Here is a 19,120-nt window from a genome sequence, read left to right on the forward strand (position 1 = left end):
CGAAAGTAATTGGTCATGCCTAAGACGGTGAGAATGATTAGGACAGGAATAATCCTAGGGCATCGCTTCTTGAGAACAAGAAGGTATTTAGTTCTAAAGGGGGGGGCTCTTGTGGCGTCCCCTCTGTTGTCCATCTAAAGCAGAGCAAGACATGAAATGGGGGAACAGGAGCTGTGGGAGAAATGTGGTTTCAAGTTTTTACCGAAGGGTAGAATAGCTTAACAGCAGCATGTGGACTAACAAGTGTTCCAAACACATAGGCAAGTTTGAAGTTCGATCCATGGAATTCTGTCAGTAGGGCTGAGCATTTGGAAAGAACACAAGCAAGGAGCGCAAAGTTGGTGGACTCTTAAGAGCTAGCTGGCCCGCTAGTTACATCTCTTCCCCCATTTTCACAGATCAGGTTATAGAGGTAGAAAAGAGCAAGAGTCCTGTAGCACCTATAAGACGAACAAAATTTGTGGTAGGGTATGAGATTTCGTGAGTCACAGCTCACTTCTTCAGATACAGCTAGGTTATAGAGAAGTTTTAGCACAATGTTTCAAAATAATCCGCCCTTGCCATATATCATTGTAAACTGCAGTCATACAGAATTCAGTGATGGGTTTGATGAGTAATTTGTTCCACCTTTGTCAAGAGGTGTATATGGCTGAACTACTTATTCAGCCTTGATTTACAGCACTGACCCTAGATAGGTCAGATAGTTAAGAACATAAGAACATAAGCAAAGCCATGTTGGATCAGGCCAGTGGCCCATCCAGTCCAACATTCTGTCACACACAGTGGCTAGAAATCCAGTGCCATCTAAAGGACTGTCAGTGAGGCCAGGACACCAGAAGCCCTCCCACTGCCTTCCTTCCAGCACCAAGACAACAGAGCACCACCTCCCCACAAAGAGAATACCATCTATCTCCTGTGGCTAATAGCCACTGATGGACCTCTGCTCCATATATTTGTCCAGTCCCCTCTTGAAGCTGGCAATGCTTGTAGCTGCCACCACCTCCTGTGGCAACGAATTCCATGTGTTTATCACCCTTTGTGTAAAGGGTTCCTTGGGGATGTTTGTAGTGTCTAGATAAAATAGAAATAACTCTGGAATACAAGTTTTACTTTCATCGTAACAAAGCTCTAGTGTATTTTGATTATATGGAGATGACAGAACGCAAGCATGCTACCTGACAGGGCATCCTTATATCTTTAAACTATTTAACATGGGACATCACCCAACAAGGACCAAAAGCCTCAAAGGTAAGATATGAGAAGGTTCTATGTCTGCAAGCTATCAGAACCATCCAAAAGAAAGCAAGCTTTTTAAAAAGCCCTACAGGTGCACCATAAGCCTATCCTATTTTATAGCCTACTTTGGGCTCAAAACCATTGATGTAAAGGAGTGTCAAGCCCTAGATAACTTTGTAGCACAGCTACTTCAATCAGGTTAAAACTGTACCACTCTCATTTCCCTAGTTATCATAGTGATGATTACTGAATACCTTTATAACTGGAAACTCGAAAAAGTATTAAAAGAATCTTTCCTATTATAGCAAAGTCTAGTGGTTTATAATGTATACACAGGCTAAGTACAAGTTACCTACCAGTTGTGTGTATCTACTATGTACAGATCGTTTCATTTTAAATGCTTAATATACATATATCAATTTTCATTCAATGTTTATTGAAACAAAATCAGATGTTCTCTATTTCATTGAATTGTATAAATACATTATATAGACTTTAATATACACTTTTTGATTCTCATGTTTTAAGTAGGCTGTTACAAACATCTGGCTTTTTTAAAATGACCAAATGGAGCCTCCAATTTTCTGTGTTTAAAATTATAAAAAAATGTTTCATTTACAAGCCACAGTAGCCTCTAAGTCTTTTCAGTAGGACAATTTTAAAAAACCTACATAAGGGGTTTTTTTTTCTCTTTTGCCACAATTTCAAAATTAAGTAGGGTAGGGGGGAAAGCAAGCACTGGCAATAAAAATAGAAACAATTTAGAACACTGATAGCTTAGCAGCAGAATAGGCAGTTCATAAATGACCTAAAGTGCCTGAAACATTGCATATCCCAAAAGGATAAGAGAACACACACAAGAGGGACAAGGTTCTCTGGTCTGCACTGAAAGAAAAATTGGAATTGTTATAAAGTTTCAAACAGATTTCAGTAATTCTCACCCCTACTTTTGAATCGCAGGCACATGAAAGATAGATACATCTTATGCACTTAACCCTCCACCCCAAAAGTTACACTGCAATGACAGCCCCTCCTCCCAACATTATCAATGCTCCATAGCAGCAGAAAACCACATTTTGTTCGTGTGTGAAAGTGTCGTTTTACCATTACATACATAATACTTGGCTTTACATAAGGTGCAGAAACTGATAAAAGGATCAGAAACTGTTTGGAGCTAAAAGCTTCAATGCAGCTTGTAATAAAGACGTACAGTATAAAAAGCAGGTCATATTTTAAAAACTAAATGGTTACAAAACCAAGAGTAAACGAGTGTTAAGGAGTCTTTATAAATGAACAGCCCTATGGAACATTCAGTTTTCTTGATATTACAAGCTGAATCCGGATACTGTTAGATGTTGAGCATTATTCCTAGCTTCAAAATAAGATGTGTCGGTTTCGTCATTTGGTTGTGGGATGAAGGGCATGTTCTGATTCTGCAGATTATCCCAGTCTACGCCATGAAAGAGGGGGTGGATTTTCAGCTCTAGAATAAAAGTTTAAACGATCATTAGGTTTCTTCCTGTGAATGCTTCATCCAACTCAGGTCAATAATTTCAGGGTACTTTTCCTTTTTGAAATAATACCCCGAATACAGAGATAAGCTTTCTCACCTATCTAAACAATGATATACCAATCCTGTTCTTTGGTCGCACAGATTCAAAACACTTTGTTAGTCCTCAAGGTTAATTCTTAGATGCCTATAGCAGGGTATTGCTCCCAAAACTTCCATGTCAGTTCTGTCATCTTACACACATTATATCAGCTACAGAGAACAATCTAAAATGTGCAAGAGAGCAATAACAAAACAACTGTGGAAAGGTGGATCAGAAGCGAAATGCCAGTACAACATACAGAATACAACACCAGGCTCTGGAATAGGGAAACTTGTGTTCAGACCTCTGTTTGGCCACTTACTAGATGACCTTGGGCCAGTCACATATATGGGTTTTACAATGATACGGTGAGAAATATTCATGGACCTAATGGACATTAATGACCTAAAAAGCTTTAGTAGTTATTCTCCCCTCAAAACATTTGCTTATGCCGCAGTTTTCTGAAGTTCTAAATGAAGACTAGAAAGGGATAAATGCAATACATACTAACCCTTGAGTCCAGCTCGCTTTGTACTGTCGATGGTTAAAAGAATATCGATTGCATTTTGAGCATTATCAGATAACTTCTCTTCATCTCCTGGCCATGGAATATCTAGGAATAACAGAAGATAAATACCTCTGTATTATGATGCTAAACAAATAGCCTCAAAACTTGGTTTCAAAGAAAAAGGTAGTTACCTCTTTTCAGAATATTCTGGAATACTTGTGGCGGTGTCTCATCATTGAATGGAGGAATTCCAGTTAAAAACTCAAACAAGCAAACTCCAAGTGCCCACCAGTCTACTGCAGGACCTAAGGTGCAAGACAAGTCCACGTAAATCAGGGGTGGCCAAACTGTGGCTCGGGAGCCACATGTGGCTCTTCTAGACATATTGTGTGGCTCCCAGATGTCTCCAAGTATCGCTGTGGCCATACATTTTATTTTAGTCTAGTTCCCTCCCTCCCTTTCTTTCCATGTCTTTCCCTCCCTTTTCCTTTTTCCCTTCCTTCTTTCTTCCCATGTCTTTCATATTTTCAATAAAAATGTCAGTGTTGCCAGGTCTGACTCAGAAAATATCTGGGGACTTTTGGGGTGCAGCCTAGCAAGGATGTGACGTGACTTTTGTGATGTCACTTCCAAATCAAAGGTCAGGTGATGGCTCTTCCCAAGCTCCATACTCCCAGCACCAAAACCCCACCCCTTTCTGTGATGTCACTTTCAGGACACCCCCCCAAACCCACCTCATCTGAAGTCACTTCAGTGCATCATGTCTTGTGGCTCTCAAACATCTAACGTTTATTCTATGTGGCTCTTACATTAAGCAAGTTTGGCCACCCCTGACATAAATCATCCCTTGTCCTAAGAATTACTGGAGCTGTGTATTAAGAAATTATTTGTACTTAATCTTATCTCTTTGGCTTATGAATTTTAAGAGGCAAAGTAAAAGCTGGCCTTTTGGTGTAGCCAGTTTGGTGTAGTGGTTAAGAGCAGCAAGACTCTTATCTGGAGAGCCGGGTTTGCTTCCCCGCTCCTCCACTTGAAGCCAGCTGGGTGACCTTGGGCTAGTCACAGTTCTCTGGAGCTCTCTCAACTCCACCCACCTCACAGGGTGTTTTGTCATGGGGATAATAATGACATACTTTGTAAACTGCTTTGAGTGGGCATTAAATTGTCCTGAAGGGTGGTACATAAATCTGTTGTTGTTGTTGTTGTTATTATTATTAACAACCCAATTTCCCCTCTATTTTTCTGTGTTAATATTTACTGCCATATCTTCTGCCATAACAAACACACAACGCCTTGGAAAGACCAATGGCTGATGGTTTTCGCTCCCCCTAAACAAAATGTTCCTTTTTCAAACCTTGGGCACTCAGGACCAGATAGGTGGGATTAGGACTGCATATTCGTATCACCAGATTCAAAATTCAGTAATGAAAACTTCACATTAGTTTCTTAAACATCCAATAACAGGAGGCTCCCTAGGATTTAACTGTTAGTGTGCATCCCTTTACTATGGAAATCGACTTCAAAGATGTGCTAGTTCTGAGCCAATTGTCTGCAGTGCAAATATTCATCATGGCAATGCAATTTTAACTTTCCCTTATTTATTCCTTGACAACTTTCAAACCAGGAAATTCACAGGTGATCAAAGCAGCACATTCAGATCGCAAGCAAGCAAAGCTGCCTAGGCACCACAACCCATTACCCAGCAGCGTGCATTCTTCAGCTGCTGCACCGCTAAAGCCACAGCAAGCCCGTCATGTCAAGAACAAAGGATAGATATCCTTGCTGTGAGAACTTGGTTGCGCTCCAGATACATTTTCCTGAGCTTTTCAGGACCAGTTCAGACAATGCACATGCAAGCAATGCCAGAGAATGTGGAGGAACTGGGCAATCACACTGATTGGAGGGCAGTAACTTGCATCATGGCAAAAATTTCTGCCAGACAGCTTATTTGTACATGTGTGTGCAACCAAATGGGGACTATCCAGTTGAGCAGCCAATGTAATGAGTTGGATCCAACGAACTTTTCTGCTGGTGAAGAAGGAAGGAGAGCTGCCTTTGACCATAAAACTGGTGCACTGAGGTTCATGGGACTTATGTGCACAAAAGCCACAAGAGGCAGGAGATGCAGCAGAGAGGGGAACTGGGGAAGTCTGGGGAAACAGCAGGATTCCCCCTCAGTGTCTGAACCAGCCCCTCCATTTCATTCAGGTGATAGACAAGCTTTTCTGTTAAAATACCGTATGACTTAAGGTTGAAAACCCATCCAGCTCAGTTCAGTTAAATTACATCAGGCAGTTAGTAAAGCAAGCAACATTTCAGAAGTTCAGAGGAACTTGGATGTCTTTAAAAATAGAAGTGTCAAAGTCTAATAAGATCACAAATTATATATGCAATGCTGAAAAGCCATTTTCTCCTTGCTTATTGATATAGTGATGCTCTAGAGAGGAGTAAGTCAAATTTATAAGCTAAACTTGTAATTTTTTTTTTGCTGCCAGGCACGTGCGTTAATATGACACAGCTTCCCCACACTTCCCTTTTATTCCTTCCCAATCCACCTTGCTCTCTGGGTGGGTCTGTGCTAACTGCACCAACTTCTTCAGGCAGGCTCTAAAAGCCAGGTTATGCTGATCTCTATTGTCACCCTTGAACAGGCTTGGAATGACATGAGCCACAGTTTGGCCCTCTTTTCACTCTTTCTGCTTAAAAATAATTGTGCAGTATAATAATAACAACATTCAATTTATATACTGCCCTTCAGGATGACTTAACACCCACTCAGAGCAGTTTACAAAGCATGCCATTATTATACCCACAACAACAAACACCCTGTGAGGTGGGTGGGGCTGAGAGAGCTCCTAGAAACTGTGACTGACCCAAGGTCACCCAGCTGGCTTCAAGTGGAGGAGTGGGGAATCAAACCCAGTTCTCCAGATTAGAATCCCACGCTCTTAACCACTACACCAAACTGGCTCCCAATGAGCTCCCAAAAGCAAAACCTGTTTGTATGTGTTAGCTTCTTCTTAGCAGGAAGCTATGCTCATTCTACACACTCCATCCAGAAAATTAATGTTAAGGACACAGATACTTAACATTAGCTTTTCCAGAAATAGTTCTACAAATCCTAATACAAAGGTAATAGCGGGAATAAGTGCACTGCTATTCTCTTTACCTTTACAAAAAGCTGCATGATCCCCTTACAGTAATGCTCATGTAGTTTAGTACCGCTCATTGAGAGATCAGGTGATCAGAGATGCTAAGTCAGCCTCCTAGAATTTACTGTACATGGAGTATTTCAGGGCTCCATATTGTCCAACTGATATTTAGTACCGAGATGAAGCTAGTTAATAGGTTCACATAAAACTTTGGATATGCATGTCATCAACAGGAGGCAGCTGGAGACCACGTTATCAAGGACTGCTATTCATCAACAAGTGTTTTTCTAGTGTGCTTGCAGTCATAAAATGTATTTTTAAATTCTGGGGTTTTTAAGTGTATTTTTATTGGTTTTATTTATCTTGTAAGCTCCTGCAAGGTGGCTAATAAAAGTTTTAAATAAGTGAAATATATCAATGACAGCCAGCTCTGCCAGATTCAGAGTTTGCTTTTGGAAAAGCACAGGGAATCTGTAGTGAAGAGTGCCTTCTTTTCTATACACCTCATATGAAGACTCTTCTTCCTTCCAAAGATCACATTTTCCTCCTCTGATCCATGTTTTTGTTCTTTCCATTCTTCACTATTGTTACTTGTCATGTGACTTGTGGCTATATTTGAAACAGCTGAGAAATTCTGACATTTTGAAAACTCCTGCTTGTTTTGCTGTCTGAAACAGGTCAACAAGATCCATAATACAACCAGTTCTAACACCACTGCACTGGTTTCCAATTTACTCCAGTTCAAGAAGTGCTGATACTTAAAATGGTTCACAGCATTGGACCTAAATACCCGAACAATCCATCTCCCTCATGCCAACTGAGGTCCAGCCAGCAAAGGCTTGGCTCAAAATGCAACATGCCAGATGAAGAGCACATTCTCTGGTAGCTCCAGCTGTCTAATGTTCCCTTTCCAGAAGTTGAACAAGAATGTTCTTTAATACATTTTCTTATCTTTTTATTGTTTTCCCCTTGGCTGACTCCATTCATATTCCATGTTTTAGTTATTGTGTTATTTTGTTATTATAGTTTATTATTCTTATTACTCTTGTACGCTCTCTTGGTTTTAAGAAATGGCATATAATAGTGTTTATATAAATGTGACTGAAGGTGTACAAAAGAAAAGAGTGAAGATCATGACACAATATGGAAAAGGAAACTTTGCATTTAAGCAAAAGCGCTTCAGAAAAGGAAACCATCCAGTCCTGGTTCTTTCAGAAGAGGGTCTCCTTCACATCAACTATGTGCACAAAGTCCCGTGGGACTCTTGCCCCGATCGACACTCTAGCACATGTCTGGAGCAAAGTGATCTAGTTATACTTTGACTGATATGTAAAGTGTAACCAGCAAACTTACCAGAAATCTGAATTCCTATGTACAAAACATAAAATAAGGTAGATGTTTTATATGACTACATTAACATTATCACATTGTACACAATGGGCTGGCTGTATTTGAAGCATTCATTCTGCTATCAGCACTTTCAGCCAGTGCAAGAAGCCTTCCTCTGAGGCAACGGGGAAGTGGCACCATTAGAAGGACAAATCTTCAGGACCCAATCCAGTTCTTAAATGCACGGGACAGTTTTCCAAATAGAAACCTCTGAACTGTTCTTCAGACTTTTCTACACACAACAGATGTCTTGCTATATTGCCTATCCACCCATTGCATTGCAGGTTGTAACTAAGGTCAGTTCATGCACCCATGTTCATGTGCACACACACACCCAGAAAGCCCCCGCCACATGGAAAACTGGCTTGGATGCCATGGAACATCTCCACCAATGGAAGAGATTATCTGTCAGTGGACTAGACCTTCCTCACATTCCCTCCCAATGCAGCAAAAATTCTCTCTTGGGAGACAAGGACAACATGACGGCGGGGGGGGGGGGGGGAAGAGACTGACAAAATCCACTCCTGATCCACCCTGGCTTTGCAGATATCCCCCATGGGATCCAACACAATTCCTCTCTAGCTACTACAGATTCATTTTGCTGTGAAAGTTCCCAAACCCTCAGGAGAGAACAGTCAAGGTGTTCAAGGGAATGCTGAGGGAAGGGGACGGTGGGAAAAGATCAACTTCTGCAAACTGTCTCCCTTTGTCTATCACAGCATCCAACCCACCATGTTTTGCCAATTTTAGAACGGGACTGCTAACACACAATTAAGATAAACATTTAATATTGCATTCTAGCTGTCAGTTTAAATAGAGTCAAGACTTCACATCTAGGCTGAGAAAGTGTGTTACTTAAACGCATCAAATAATCCTACCATCAGTTGTACTGCTTACCATGAGCCTTTGACAAGAGCAGCTCAGGTGCCAAGTAATCTGGGGTCCCTAGAATGCGTTCTCCCTCGATGGGAGCAGCTCCTCTTCGGACACTCTTTGGAGTCCTGTAGGGTGTACCAGCATTTCCCTGATTAGGGGTCTGGTTTTAAAAGAAGAGGTTGTGTCAGATGCAAGTATCAAACAGGCTAACAAACTGGTTCAAGCAGTGAAGCAAACACTGAACCGTAGGGCTAAAAAAAGCATTTAGTGACATCACCATTGGTTCTCCATCTCTAGCATGCTTAATAATGGAATATCGGGGTGTGCATAAAAAAAAACCAGGAAACCTGGATTTAGGATTCAGGGATCTCAAAACACCTGGGATTCCTTAACTCCAGGAAATATTCTCTGATCCTATTAAGACAGATCAGATAATCTCGGAGTTATTTGGCCATTATTCCCTCTGTGGAAAACTATCTGGGGTCTATACAGACTGCTGGTAGTAGGATTTTTCAAGACACTCCATCAAATTGGTAGGGAACCTATTCCTGACTGTCCTTTAAAGATCACCCAAGTTTCAGGAAGACTGGACCCTGGGGTCCAATTCTATGGGCCCTGAAGAAGGTGCCGCCAGCCACTCTCCACTGTTTCCTATTGAAGAAACATTTCCAAGCAGGCTCTCAGGCAGAAATGCACAGTGTCAAGGCTGCCAGTGGCCAAAGACATGCTCCCAAATGCAACAAGAAGCCCAAAAGAACCAAACTGAAGCAAAGGAATGGATGGAATCCCCCCAGAAACAAAGTGAATCAAGGAGACCTACATCAAACCAGAAAATCATGCCAAAACACAGAATTCCACCCAAACCAAACTGAAGCAAGGGACACTGTTGCAACTTCGTCCAACCGAACCAGTGTCATTCACAGAAATCAGGCAGCAGAACTGCACGAACTGGCCACTCACTCCCCCTTCCCTGCCTCACTCTAGCTCCCTCCTTCCTCTCCCTCACTCCCCCCTCACAGAAAAAAACAAGAGAAGCCTAGGAAGGACCAGCTAGAGGCTGAAGCCACGTTTCCCAGATCTCCCTAGATTTATACGGGGATCTAGATCCAGGTTCCCAGATCGACACCCCGATTCTCTGATTTGATTTGAAAAAGCCAGATTTAGCCAGATTGGCAAAAATCTGGCTCTGTCTCCAAATCCAGATTGCACACCCCTACTGGGATGTATGCCCTTCTCCTTCTACTTCACTGTACTGCAAGATCCAATGTGCCTATCTTAGCATTTACCTGATAAACTCTGTAGGGCTTCCCCTTTTGTGCAGGTGTAATAGCCATTGGATAAGAACCACTACAAGCAGAGATATCCATTCCTTCTACAGAAATTGTGCTAATTCTTGATGGCTCAGATATATTTGACATATTGATCGGACTGTTGTAGCTACGAAAGGCAACCATATTTTTCTTGAAAAGGGTAAGGGTTTTCATCATCTCCACGGATGGAGAAAAATGGATGACAGTATGTTTTTCAGTCACACCTTGCAAATTCTTGTCCTGTTCATGATGCAATTGCTTGTCCTCCTGGCGACTAAGCACTTCTTCACCTCTTGGTGAGGCATCTGCACGGCTAAGTGACATTTCAGATACATCCTCTGTTTTCAGCTCTTCAAAGGTGAGGTCTTTAATGCTCCCTGCTTTATTGGATAGGTGCTTTTCTAAATGCGCATCTGCAGCAGACACTTCTGGAAGGGACAGATCAGAGTCCACACTCACACTTGCTAAAGGCTTTTCATCATCAATGCATATGAAGCTGGAACTCAAGTGCTCCTTTTTCCCATTCTTTTCACTGTCTGCATCTAGATCAGGCATAAGATTTTTAGCGATTAAAGACGCGGTTGGCTTTCCGTCCACGTTTGGGTGAGTGCAGCTGAAGTCTTTTGTTTGACCATTAGTTGTACAGGTCTCTGGCAGGCCTCCATCACCAGCAAGATTCAAGTAACGAATTTCAGTTGTTAAACTTGTGCGTTGCTGTGCTGGGATATCTACAATTTTACACCCACGTTTGTATTTTGCACTGTTTTTTTTAACAAGGGCAAATCCTTGAGAAGGGCTAGAGTCAATCAGTTCAAAGCTTCTTTTGACACCCTGCTTCACCACCAACCTTGCCTCCTCTTTCTTTTCTTGGACAAGGTTGGCCAAGCACGAAGGTGACATCTGGCCGTCAGAAGACTCTGCCGCCAACTTAGCCAGAGGAGATTTGTCTGCACTAAGTTTTCCTTCCCATTCTTTATATTCCGAAAGACATTTTCGCACCAGATCTTTCACATCGCAAGTCCTTCCAGAGGCGTCGCACAGGTCTCCTCGTTCTGTTTTTCCTTCATGCCTGCTCCCAGAATCACTGCTGCTAATAGGGGATATGACAGACTCCAGCACTTTCCTCTTTAAAGCTTTAGCGTCATTGATAAAAAGTAAATCTGCATTACAAAGCTTCTCTGATGAAGTCACTTTGCCTGTGGCAGGGTAGAATATGTCTTCTGCTTCCTAAAAACAAATACCAAGTTTACAAAATCTTTACACAGTGATCTTTCCAGAGAACGTGTTCAGTCACCCATAAAAATATGTCTACTGTACTGAAAACATAATAGCTGAAGTAAAACATTCTTTAAAGCATAATGTACAACAATGCATTGGAAAAAGTGAATTATAATCAACAGAGCCAAGAAGCCTAACTGCTTATTCCAATGACACTCCTTTTTGGCCCATCCAAGACCCTCTCTGTGTGATGTGATCAGGAACAGATCTTGGGTTCACATCCACCTTCCACAGTACACATAGCCTAAAGCTTGATTTGGGAAAAAAAAATCACATTTGAGAGCACAAGACCCCAGTAATCCTGCTATCAAGATCATGCATGAAAGCAGACTGATGCAAAATTTAATCTGCGGGGTATGGGAGATATCATGCTCAAAAACCATGCTCTCCTAGTTCAGGAGCTACTGTTAGCTGTAAGGAAATGGTTCAAAGATATACGCTGGGACAGGGACAGTAGACTACTATATTGTGTACTGTCTGTTGTTGTATGTTCCTATCAGGTAATTTCTGTGTTACTTAATTTGTCATGTTTCATTGCTTATGCTTGCTTCAGCATTGTTTTCAGCTGTGCATTGGATTTCCACGTTTCCTATTTTTGCAAATTTGTATTTGCATAGTCTAGTGCATTGTTTATAATAATAATTTAAAAAATTCGATTTATATACTGCCCTTCAGGACAACTTAATGCCCACTCAGAGCGGTTTACAAAGTATGTCATTATTATCCCCACAACAAAACACCCTGTGAGGTGGGTGGGGCTGAGAGAGCTCCAGAGAGCTGTGACTAGCCCAAGGTCACCCAGCTGGCTTCAAGCGGAGGAGTGGGGAATCAAACCCGGTTCTCCAGATTAGAGTCCCTCACTCTTAACCACTACACCAAACTGGTTCTCAGCTGGTTATTGGATGTTCCAGCTGTTGAACAAATAGACTTATACTGCGTAATCCGCCTTGAATCCCAGTGAGAAAGGCAGACTATAAATAACATAAATAAATAAAAATTCTATGCACCTGAGGCAGCGGAGAGTGGGCAGGAAAAAATCCAAGAAGAGGATGTGCCCCTGAGACTTACACTGTAAAGAGTTAGCTAGCCCACCACGAGTCTGTGGAAATACCCAGAGTCATGGGGAACCATGAAAGTTCCCCACTATGGAAATACCCACTTTTCACCATGTTTTGGGATACAATTTGCTGATAGGATAAGTTTACTTCGTATGTTTTCAGAGCCAGGTCACTCGCTTCTCTGGGGTGAGTTATAGAACTCTAGGAAATGACATGTCACCCCACTGTGTTCATCTGTCAAGGGGAAGCAAAATCTGCATAAAGAAATGAAACAGTCCTAACCTGTATTTCATTCTCCCACCTGGGACTGCTGCAGCACTCAGACTCCGTACTGGACAGCTGGGTATGGGAAAGGCTACTGGCACTTGAGGTCCCGTATCTTTTCCGGGCCTGAAGTAGACTTGGTGTCAGACTTCTCACAGGCATCACAAGTGAAGAATCAAGGCCTTCGGGGGGGGGGGGGGAGGAACCACAGTATCAAGAACAGCAGCTTGTTTCAAAGTAAATCCAATCAATTGCACTGAGAAACTCAGGAAAGATCCAGTGCAATATTTAACTGCTGACTTGTCCATTCTCGTTATTAAACATTTCTCAATCATTATTATTTTTATACCTGCTACATGAAGCATAGATTATGCTATGATCCCGTTATAACAAAGCCAAACAAACTTAAATATGAATTTTCTTTCCTATATTATAATATCCTCAAATTATTTACAGGAAAATGAACACATATGGTAAATGGGCTGTATGTTGCAAGCTGAATTTAAAGTCAGGTCTCAAAAGCTTAGCCATTGTTTCTGCAAAAAAAAAGGTGACTCCTAGTACTTCTCGTTCAAACTGTAGCTCTCATTTTATTGTTTGATACTTGGTTATCTTGTCACCATTTTTAACAGTAACGAATTTGCAAACTGCTTGGAATGTAGTTTCAGGTGGGTAGCTATGCTGGCCTGTAGTAGCAGGACAAAATTTGAGTCCTGTAGCACCTTAGAGACCAACACAATATTCCAGCATATAAATTTGGTGAGTTAATCACTTCTTCAGATACCAAACGATCTGACAAAGTGCACTTTAACTCGCAAAAGCTTATATCCTGGGATTAAATTTTTGTTGATCCCTTAAAGTGCTACTGGACTTGAATTTTGGAATGTAATGAAGCTGGAGAAAATATTTTAAATAAAATGCATCTTTAAAATCCTACAGTTTTGCTTCCATTCAGCACACTGCGTTTGATACTTACATGCCCGTAGCAGCTTACTTGACGCAGAAGCACAGTCTCTGTGGCTCACGGAGAGGGGAGAAACAAATCCTTTAGAGGGCCTTGGTGTATCCACAGAAATAGGGCTAGGACTAGGCACGTACGTTTTAACTCCAGCCGGGGTGTACTGTCAAAATGAGAGTAACTGTCAAAATGAGAGTAGCTTGCTCAACAGGTATCTATAACCCCATCAATTACAGGGTGTAACACAGTATTTTGTGATTGCAGATCTTGGACATCTTATGCAACAATCTCAGCAACAGACATTGCAAGCATACAGCAACAACATGGCTGCAAACAGCCCCTTCATGAAACATGCTATTTTTAATCATATAACTCCAAACACAAGAAACAGGTTGTGGTCCACTGAAAGGTGGCGATTACCCAAAAAGATGAGGAACCTCTCCAAGGACTTCAATACAATCATTTAAAGGCTGTATAGTATTTTGATTACTTACAAAACCCAAATTGCTGATTAGAGACAACACTTGCCCCGGAGTGCGTGAATAATCTTGCTTCGGTTTAGGCATTGATGGTGTAGTGAGGATATCCATCATATTTATCTCTGAGAAGAAATAAGGTTACATATTACCATTTAATTTTTTATAGAGTGCTATGGAGAATACTTTGCTCTAATGATATGCTATGTACACATACCAGTAGAGGTCACTGCAAGCCAAAATGTTATTTTACTCATATTAAATGGGTGACAGAAGAAATAGGGGGTAAATTGGCAGGAAACATACAATCCATCCCTCACTCCAATGAGAGACAATGCAAAAGTAGTTTAGACACAAGCAAATGAGAGGGGCAATTACTTAATACGTGAACAGGATATTTAGAAACTCTCACTTTGTGGTTTCTGGATCATCACAATGCTACTAATCTCACCTGCCACTTCACACATTATGGGCAGAAGCCAAAGAGCCAGTGAAATTTTGAACATACCCCACCCCCAAGCGATACAAGAAATAACTCTTAAAAGTCTCCTTAGCTTCAAACTAAGTTTTCTATACAGCAACTAGTTTGTGTGTGCGTGATATTAAAAAAATATACGGCCCCATTTGGGCAGGCTCAACTAATTGTACTGTTCTTTGGAGCTCTAGCTGGTGTATTTCCACACAAGCACAAAAGATCAGGACTGCAACTGAGGATAAAAAATATGTTACGTCTTAAGAAGATGCAAAGAAAAAGGTACAAGAGATGTAAAATTTCTGGAAATTTTTGAAGTCTGGCTTTCCTAGCTTTTTCCCAAAAGAAAAATCAAAATTTTGGGAAGAACTAAAATACACACAACACTCACTTTCTTATCAAACCTAAGCCTATTTCGCTGCTTTAGCAACCCAAGTGCATAATTTATAACTCAATATATATTACTTGACATATTTAAAAGGAAATGCCTTAGTTTTCTACAAGTAAGACTGCAAACACACCCAATACTAAAGCAAAAGAAAGCTATAAACTGCTATGTTAACATATTTCATTCCAAAATAAAAATCTGTTTCAAAGGAGTTGTCAGTGAAATTTCCCAATTTCAAATTGAAATTAAAGTCCTCAGACATTTTCATGCTATACATCTCAACTGAATAAAACCTTGCTTTTAAAATAATTCACAGGTTTCAAAGAAATGATGTCTCATGGGAGTTTTTTTCCAGTGCTCCCCCAAAATACTGAGAGTAAATCTGAGTAAAAAGCATTATACTCATTCTCAAAGAAAATATTTTATTCAAGTTTTATTCAGTTTTCCCCAGAATTTCCATTCGAAAGACTGAAAAAAGTTCAGACTTTCATCCTATACATTTTGAGTGAGTAAAACGTCTTAAAAAAAGGACATTTCATATGATTTTTTTCAATGCTCCACATTTCCTAATGGATTTTTTTTTTTAATCTTCAGAAAAAAACCTAAAAAACACACACACATACATATCGCCTTTACACTTCTAGGAACAAGAATGTTTAACATCAGACTGGCAAGTATTTCCACTCCAGTTGCGAGCCTGCTATAATTTTCACTTGTGCACAGACACATACATGCCTAAGATAATCACTGGCAGTATACAGAATGCCTAAGCGAGGAAAGGACACAAACAGTGCAGTCCTATTGACTGGAGTAACCCTGCATAGGATTGCGCTGTACGTCAGAAACATTTCCTTGCCTGGTCATCTGAAGGTAATACTTACTCTCCAGCAGGACAGCAGTGGTTTGATTTTTTTTACCCATAAAGTATTCTAGAATTATCTCCCCAAAAATTATTTCAACATATTGCAAATGGACTATTGCTTAAAATGTGCGCACAAAGACAGAAAATTTGGTTGCCTAACCAGCTACACCAAGAAACAATCACAATTAGCCCTCAGATATATGTACAGCTCAACTCACCTCTGTTCAAAGCAACTCTGGACAAGCCAAAGTCTGTCAACTTAATGTGACCCTCATTTGATATTAACATGTTGTCTGGCTTCAGATCTCTGCAAGTATAAAGAAAATGAAATACATCTGCTGCATAGATTCCTTCCTGTAATCAAGGCACATATTTACAGCGGCCAGTTCAATCCCGCCCCCCCCCCCCCCCGCTTATCAGAAGCATGGCTCTCTCTGCCAGTTCAGTGATATATACACTGAAAGATGATGATAATGAAATGCAACTATGCATTATGAATGCTAAAGGAAAAAATCTCTTTGCTTAAAAAATAAGTGAGCTCCCCCTCACTGTCAAGTTACAGTCAGCTTATGGTGAACTCAAAAAGAGGCAAAAAGATGTTCAGAGGTGGTTCGCCATTGCCTGCATCTGTGTAGCAACCATAGACTTCCTTGGTTGTCTTCCATCCAAGTACTATCCAGGGCTAGCCCTGCTTAGCTTCCATGAGCAGGCTAGCCTAGGTTATTCAGGTCCTCAATGACCTGTGTTAATAAATGTTGCTATAGTTCTTGTGATGTAACAACAAACGTTTCTTTAATATACACTGCTCTTTTTAACACATTCAAGAAAACTGGACCTTCAGCTCTTACTGAACCCCTCCCCCTTAATTTCTTCTTCTATCTAGCAGGGATTTGAAAGTGGGTCTATGAGATTCTCATTCTAGCACTAACACAACACTTCTGACTATAATTACAGAAAAGGTAGAAACTGAAGGTATTCAGCAAACTAGTCCAAACTAAATCACGAAAGACAATTCTCCCCTTGGTAGACTTTGCTTTTGCGTTTAAAAATTCGTACGCAAAACAGAACACCAAGCTACCAGCCCCTGATAGCAGATCAAAAGACTCAAAAAGTTTCAGTTCTTGATGAGAAGCATTAAACTACAAATAAAAGCAGTCCCAGGTATACGGTCCTTCCCAATGAGTTGTCTGCATTTTTCCCAGGCTTAATGGAAATGATCCGGTGTAGAATGGGACAAATGTAACTCGTTGCAATAAAAATAGCATAAAAAGATTTTACCTATGGATTATCCCATGCCTGTGGAGGTAATCAAGAGCCAGTGCAGCTTCAGAAATATACTTCACAGCCATTTCTTCATCAAAATAACCATATATTTGAAGGAGCGATTTAACATCTCCACCAATGAGATACTCCATTACCTGCCAGTGAAAAATAGCAATGACTATATCACATCAACACCTTGGTTTATAGTAACATCTGCAGCTTAAAATTCAAAGTTTTGGTACAGAAAGTACCATATATTTTTGTTTAGAATTCCCCACAATTGTTTAATAGCTATAGGACATGTTTGACACCTGAATGCAGGCAGAAACTGGACAAACAACTTTAAATTTTAGGTTGAAATCAAAGCTACGCAACGCAGAAGAATATTTGAAATCTCTGTGAGGTTGATTTCCTTTTTCAAGCTGGAAGAGAGCTTTCTAAACTTGCAAAAAGTTCAAAGCTGGTGATTTGGACTCGATCATGAGACAAGAGACAAGTTGAATATTAATTCTTTAAAGTCTTATGTTGAACTGGAAATAGGGGTTGAAAGAGGAATCTTTTTCTTTAAAAAGCTTGTTGGAAATCTACTTTAATGTACTGTAAATGATACACTTACCAAGTAGACATTGTTCGCAGACTGAAGTGAGTAGTATAAGTGTACAATGAAAGGACTTTTACTAAGAGCCAAGGCATCTCTCTCTGCCTGAACCTGATGGACCATATTCTTATTGATCAGATCAGCTTTTTTCACTACCTGTAAAGCAATGCATGCAGAGGCTGATATACACACACGTGCAAAAATACATTTTTCTATCAGCACTTACTTTAATATAAATGTGAAGTCAATACTGAGAACAACAGTAAACCAGCAACATATGTAATTTTTCTGTGTCAGATCGGATGTTCAAAAACTGAACATGGAGACTCCAGACAGATGTTCCATGCACCAGAGTTTAAAGTGCAGTTTTAAAACCACAATCTGCCTAGTAACACAGCCCAGGAATAATCGGATATTCCTGGGAAATTTTCTTTCAGCCAGTTCACTAAAACACATCTCAACAGTTCAGCTAGAAATACCTCGACTGCAATGAATCCATGTTCCTGTATTTGTTTTATTTATAGTCCATGTTCCTCACTGAGACTCAAAGCAGTTTCCAATCCAAAACAATATTTTCAAGTGTTTCTAGCTTCCTGTAGCTCATAATTAAATCCATACTCATAATTTACTTTTGTTGCAGTTTTCCAGAGAAATCTTGGAAAGCTAGGATGGCATCTCTATTTGAATTATCAGTGCCACCATCAAAGTAGAACATAATTATTGTTTATGGCACCTACAGAACAGTGGACCCTGTTCCAAGGAACTTACCATCTAAAATGTGACACAAGAGAAACAGGGGAGGGGAGGGAGATGGAGGTGGGTATAAACAGGGAAACAATATGCATTCACTTTACTTGCCCATGCATTAGCTTTGTTTCAGTAGAGGACGGAGAGTAAGGAGTGTCAGTTAAGGCAGGACTCTAATCTGGAGAACCAGGTTTGGTTCCCCACTCCTCCGCTTGAAGCCAGCTGGGTGACCTTGGGTCAGTCACAGCTTCCCAGTGCACTCTCAGCTCCACCCACCTCACAGGATGATTGTTGTGGGGATAATAATAACACACATCGTAAACTGCTCTGAGTGGGTGTTAAGTTGTCCTGAAGGGCAGTATATAAATCGAATTTTGTTGCTGTTGTTGTTGTTGTTATTATTAAAGGCACTGCAAAGTCATGAGCAAAGATGACAGGTGTGGAGGAAAACAAAGCCATGGAGAGCACTGTGCTAGACCTGGGAACAGACAGGAAGCCATTGTAGGAATTTAAGTTTTATTAAAGTTATAATATAACAAGTTATGTGTTTTCTTCAATCTGAATTCTGAGGGCTGAAGAGCTGCAATGGAACATGGGAGGACACATGATTCACAACAGCAGGAAGCTGTTTAATTCTTCCCTCACCTGCTACAGTGACATGGATCTTTAGCCAAATCTCTAATTTGGTTCTGA

General features: G+C 40.6%; 1 protein-coding gene across 1 annotated transcript; it reads right to left on the reverse strand.

Moving 5' to 3' along the window:
* Nucleotides 1–1,651: 1,651 nt before the first annotated feature.
* On the reverse strand, nt 1,652–17,177 carry MASTL (microtubule associated serine/threonine kinase like). Its single transcript, XM_054991017.1, has 10 exons — nt 17,098–17,177; nt 16,038–16,126; nt 14,116–14,222; nt 13,640–13,784; nt 12,682–12,845; nt 10,040–11,290; nt 8,775–8,913; nt 3,528–3,641; nt 3,340–3,441; nt 1,652–2,719 (listed from the first exon to the last, which is right to left on the reverse strand). Exons 1-10 carry the CDS (start codon nt 17,166–17,168, stop codon nt 2,562–2,564), a joined length of 2,340 nt encoding a protein of 779 aa, XP_054846992.1. The 5' UTR covers nt 17,169–17,177; the 3' UTR covers nt 1,652–2,561.
* Between the last annotated feature and the right edge of the window lie 1,943 nt (nt 17,178–19,120).

This window comes from Eublepharis macularius, chromosome 11 (genome assembly GCF_028583425.1).
Source record: "Eublepharis macularius isolate TG4126 chromosome 11, MPM_Emac_v1.0, whole genome shotgun sequence".
NCBI classification, from domain to species: Eukaryota; Metazoa; Chordata; class Lepidosauria; order Squamata; family Eublepharidae; genus Eublepharis; species Eublepharis macularius.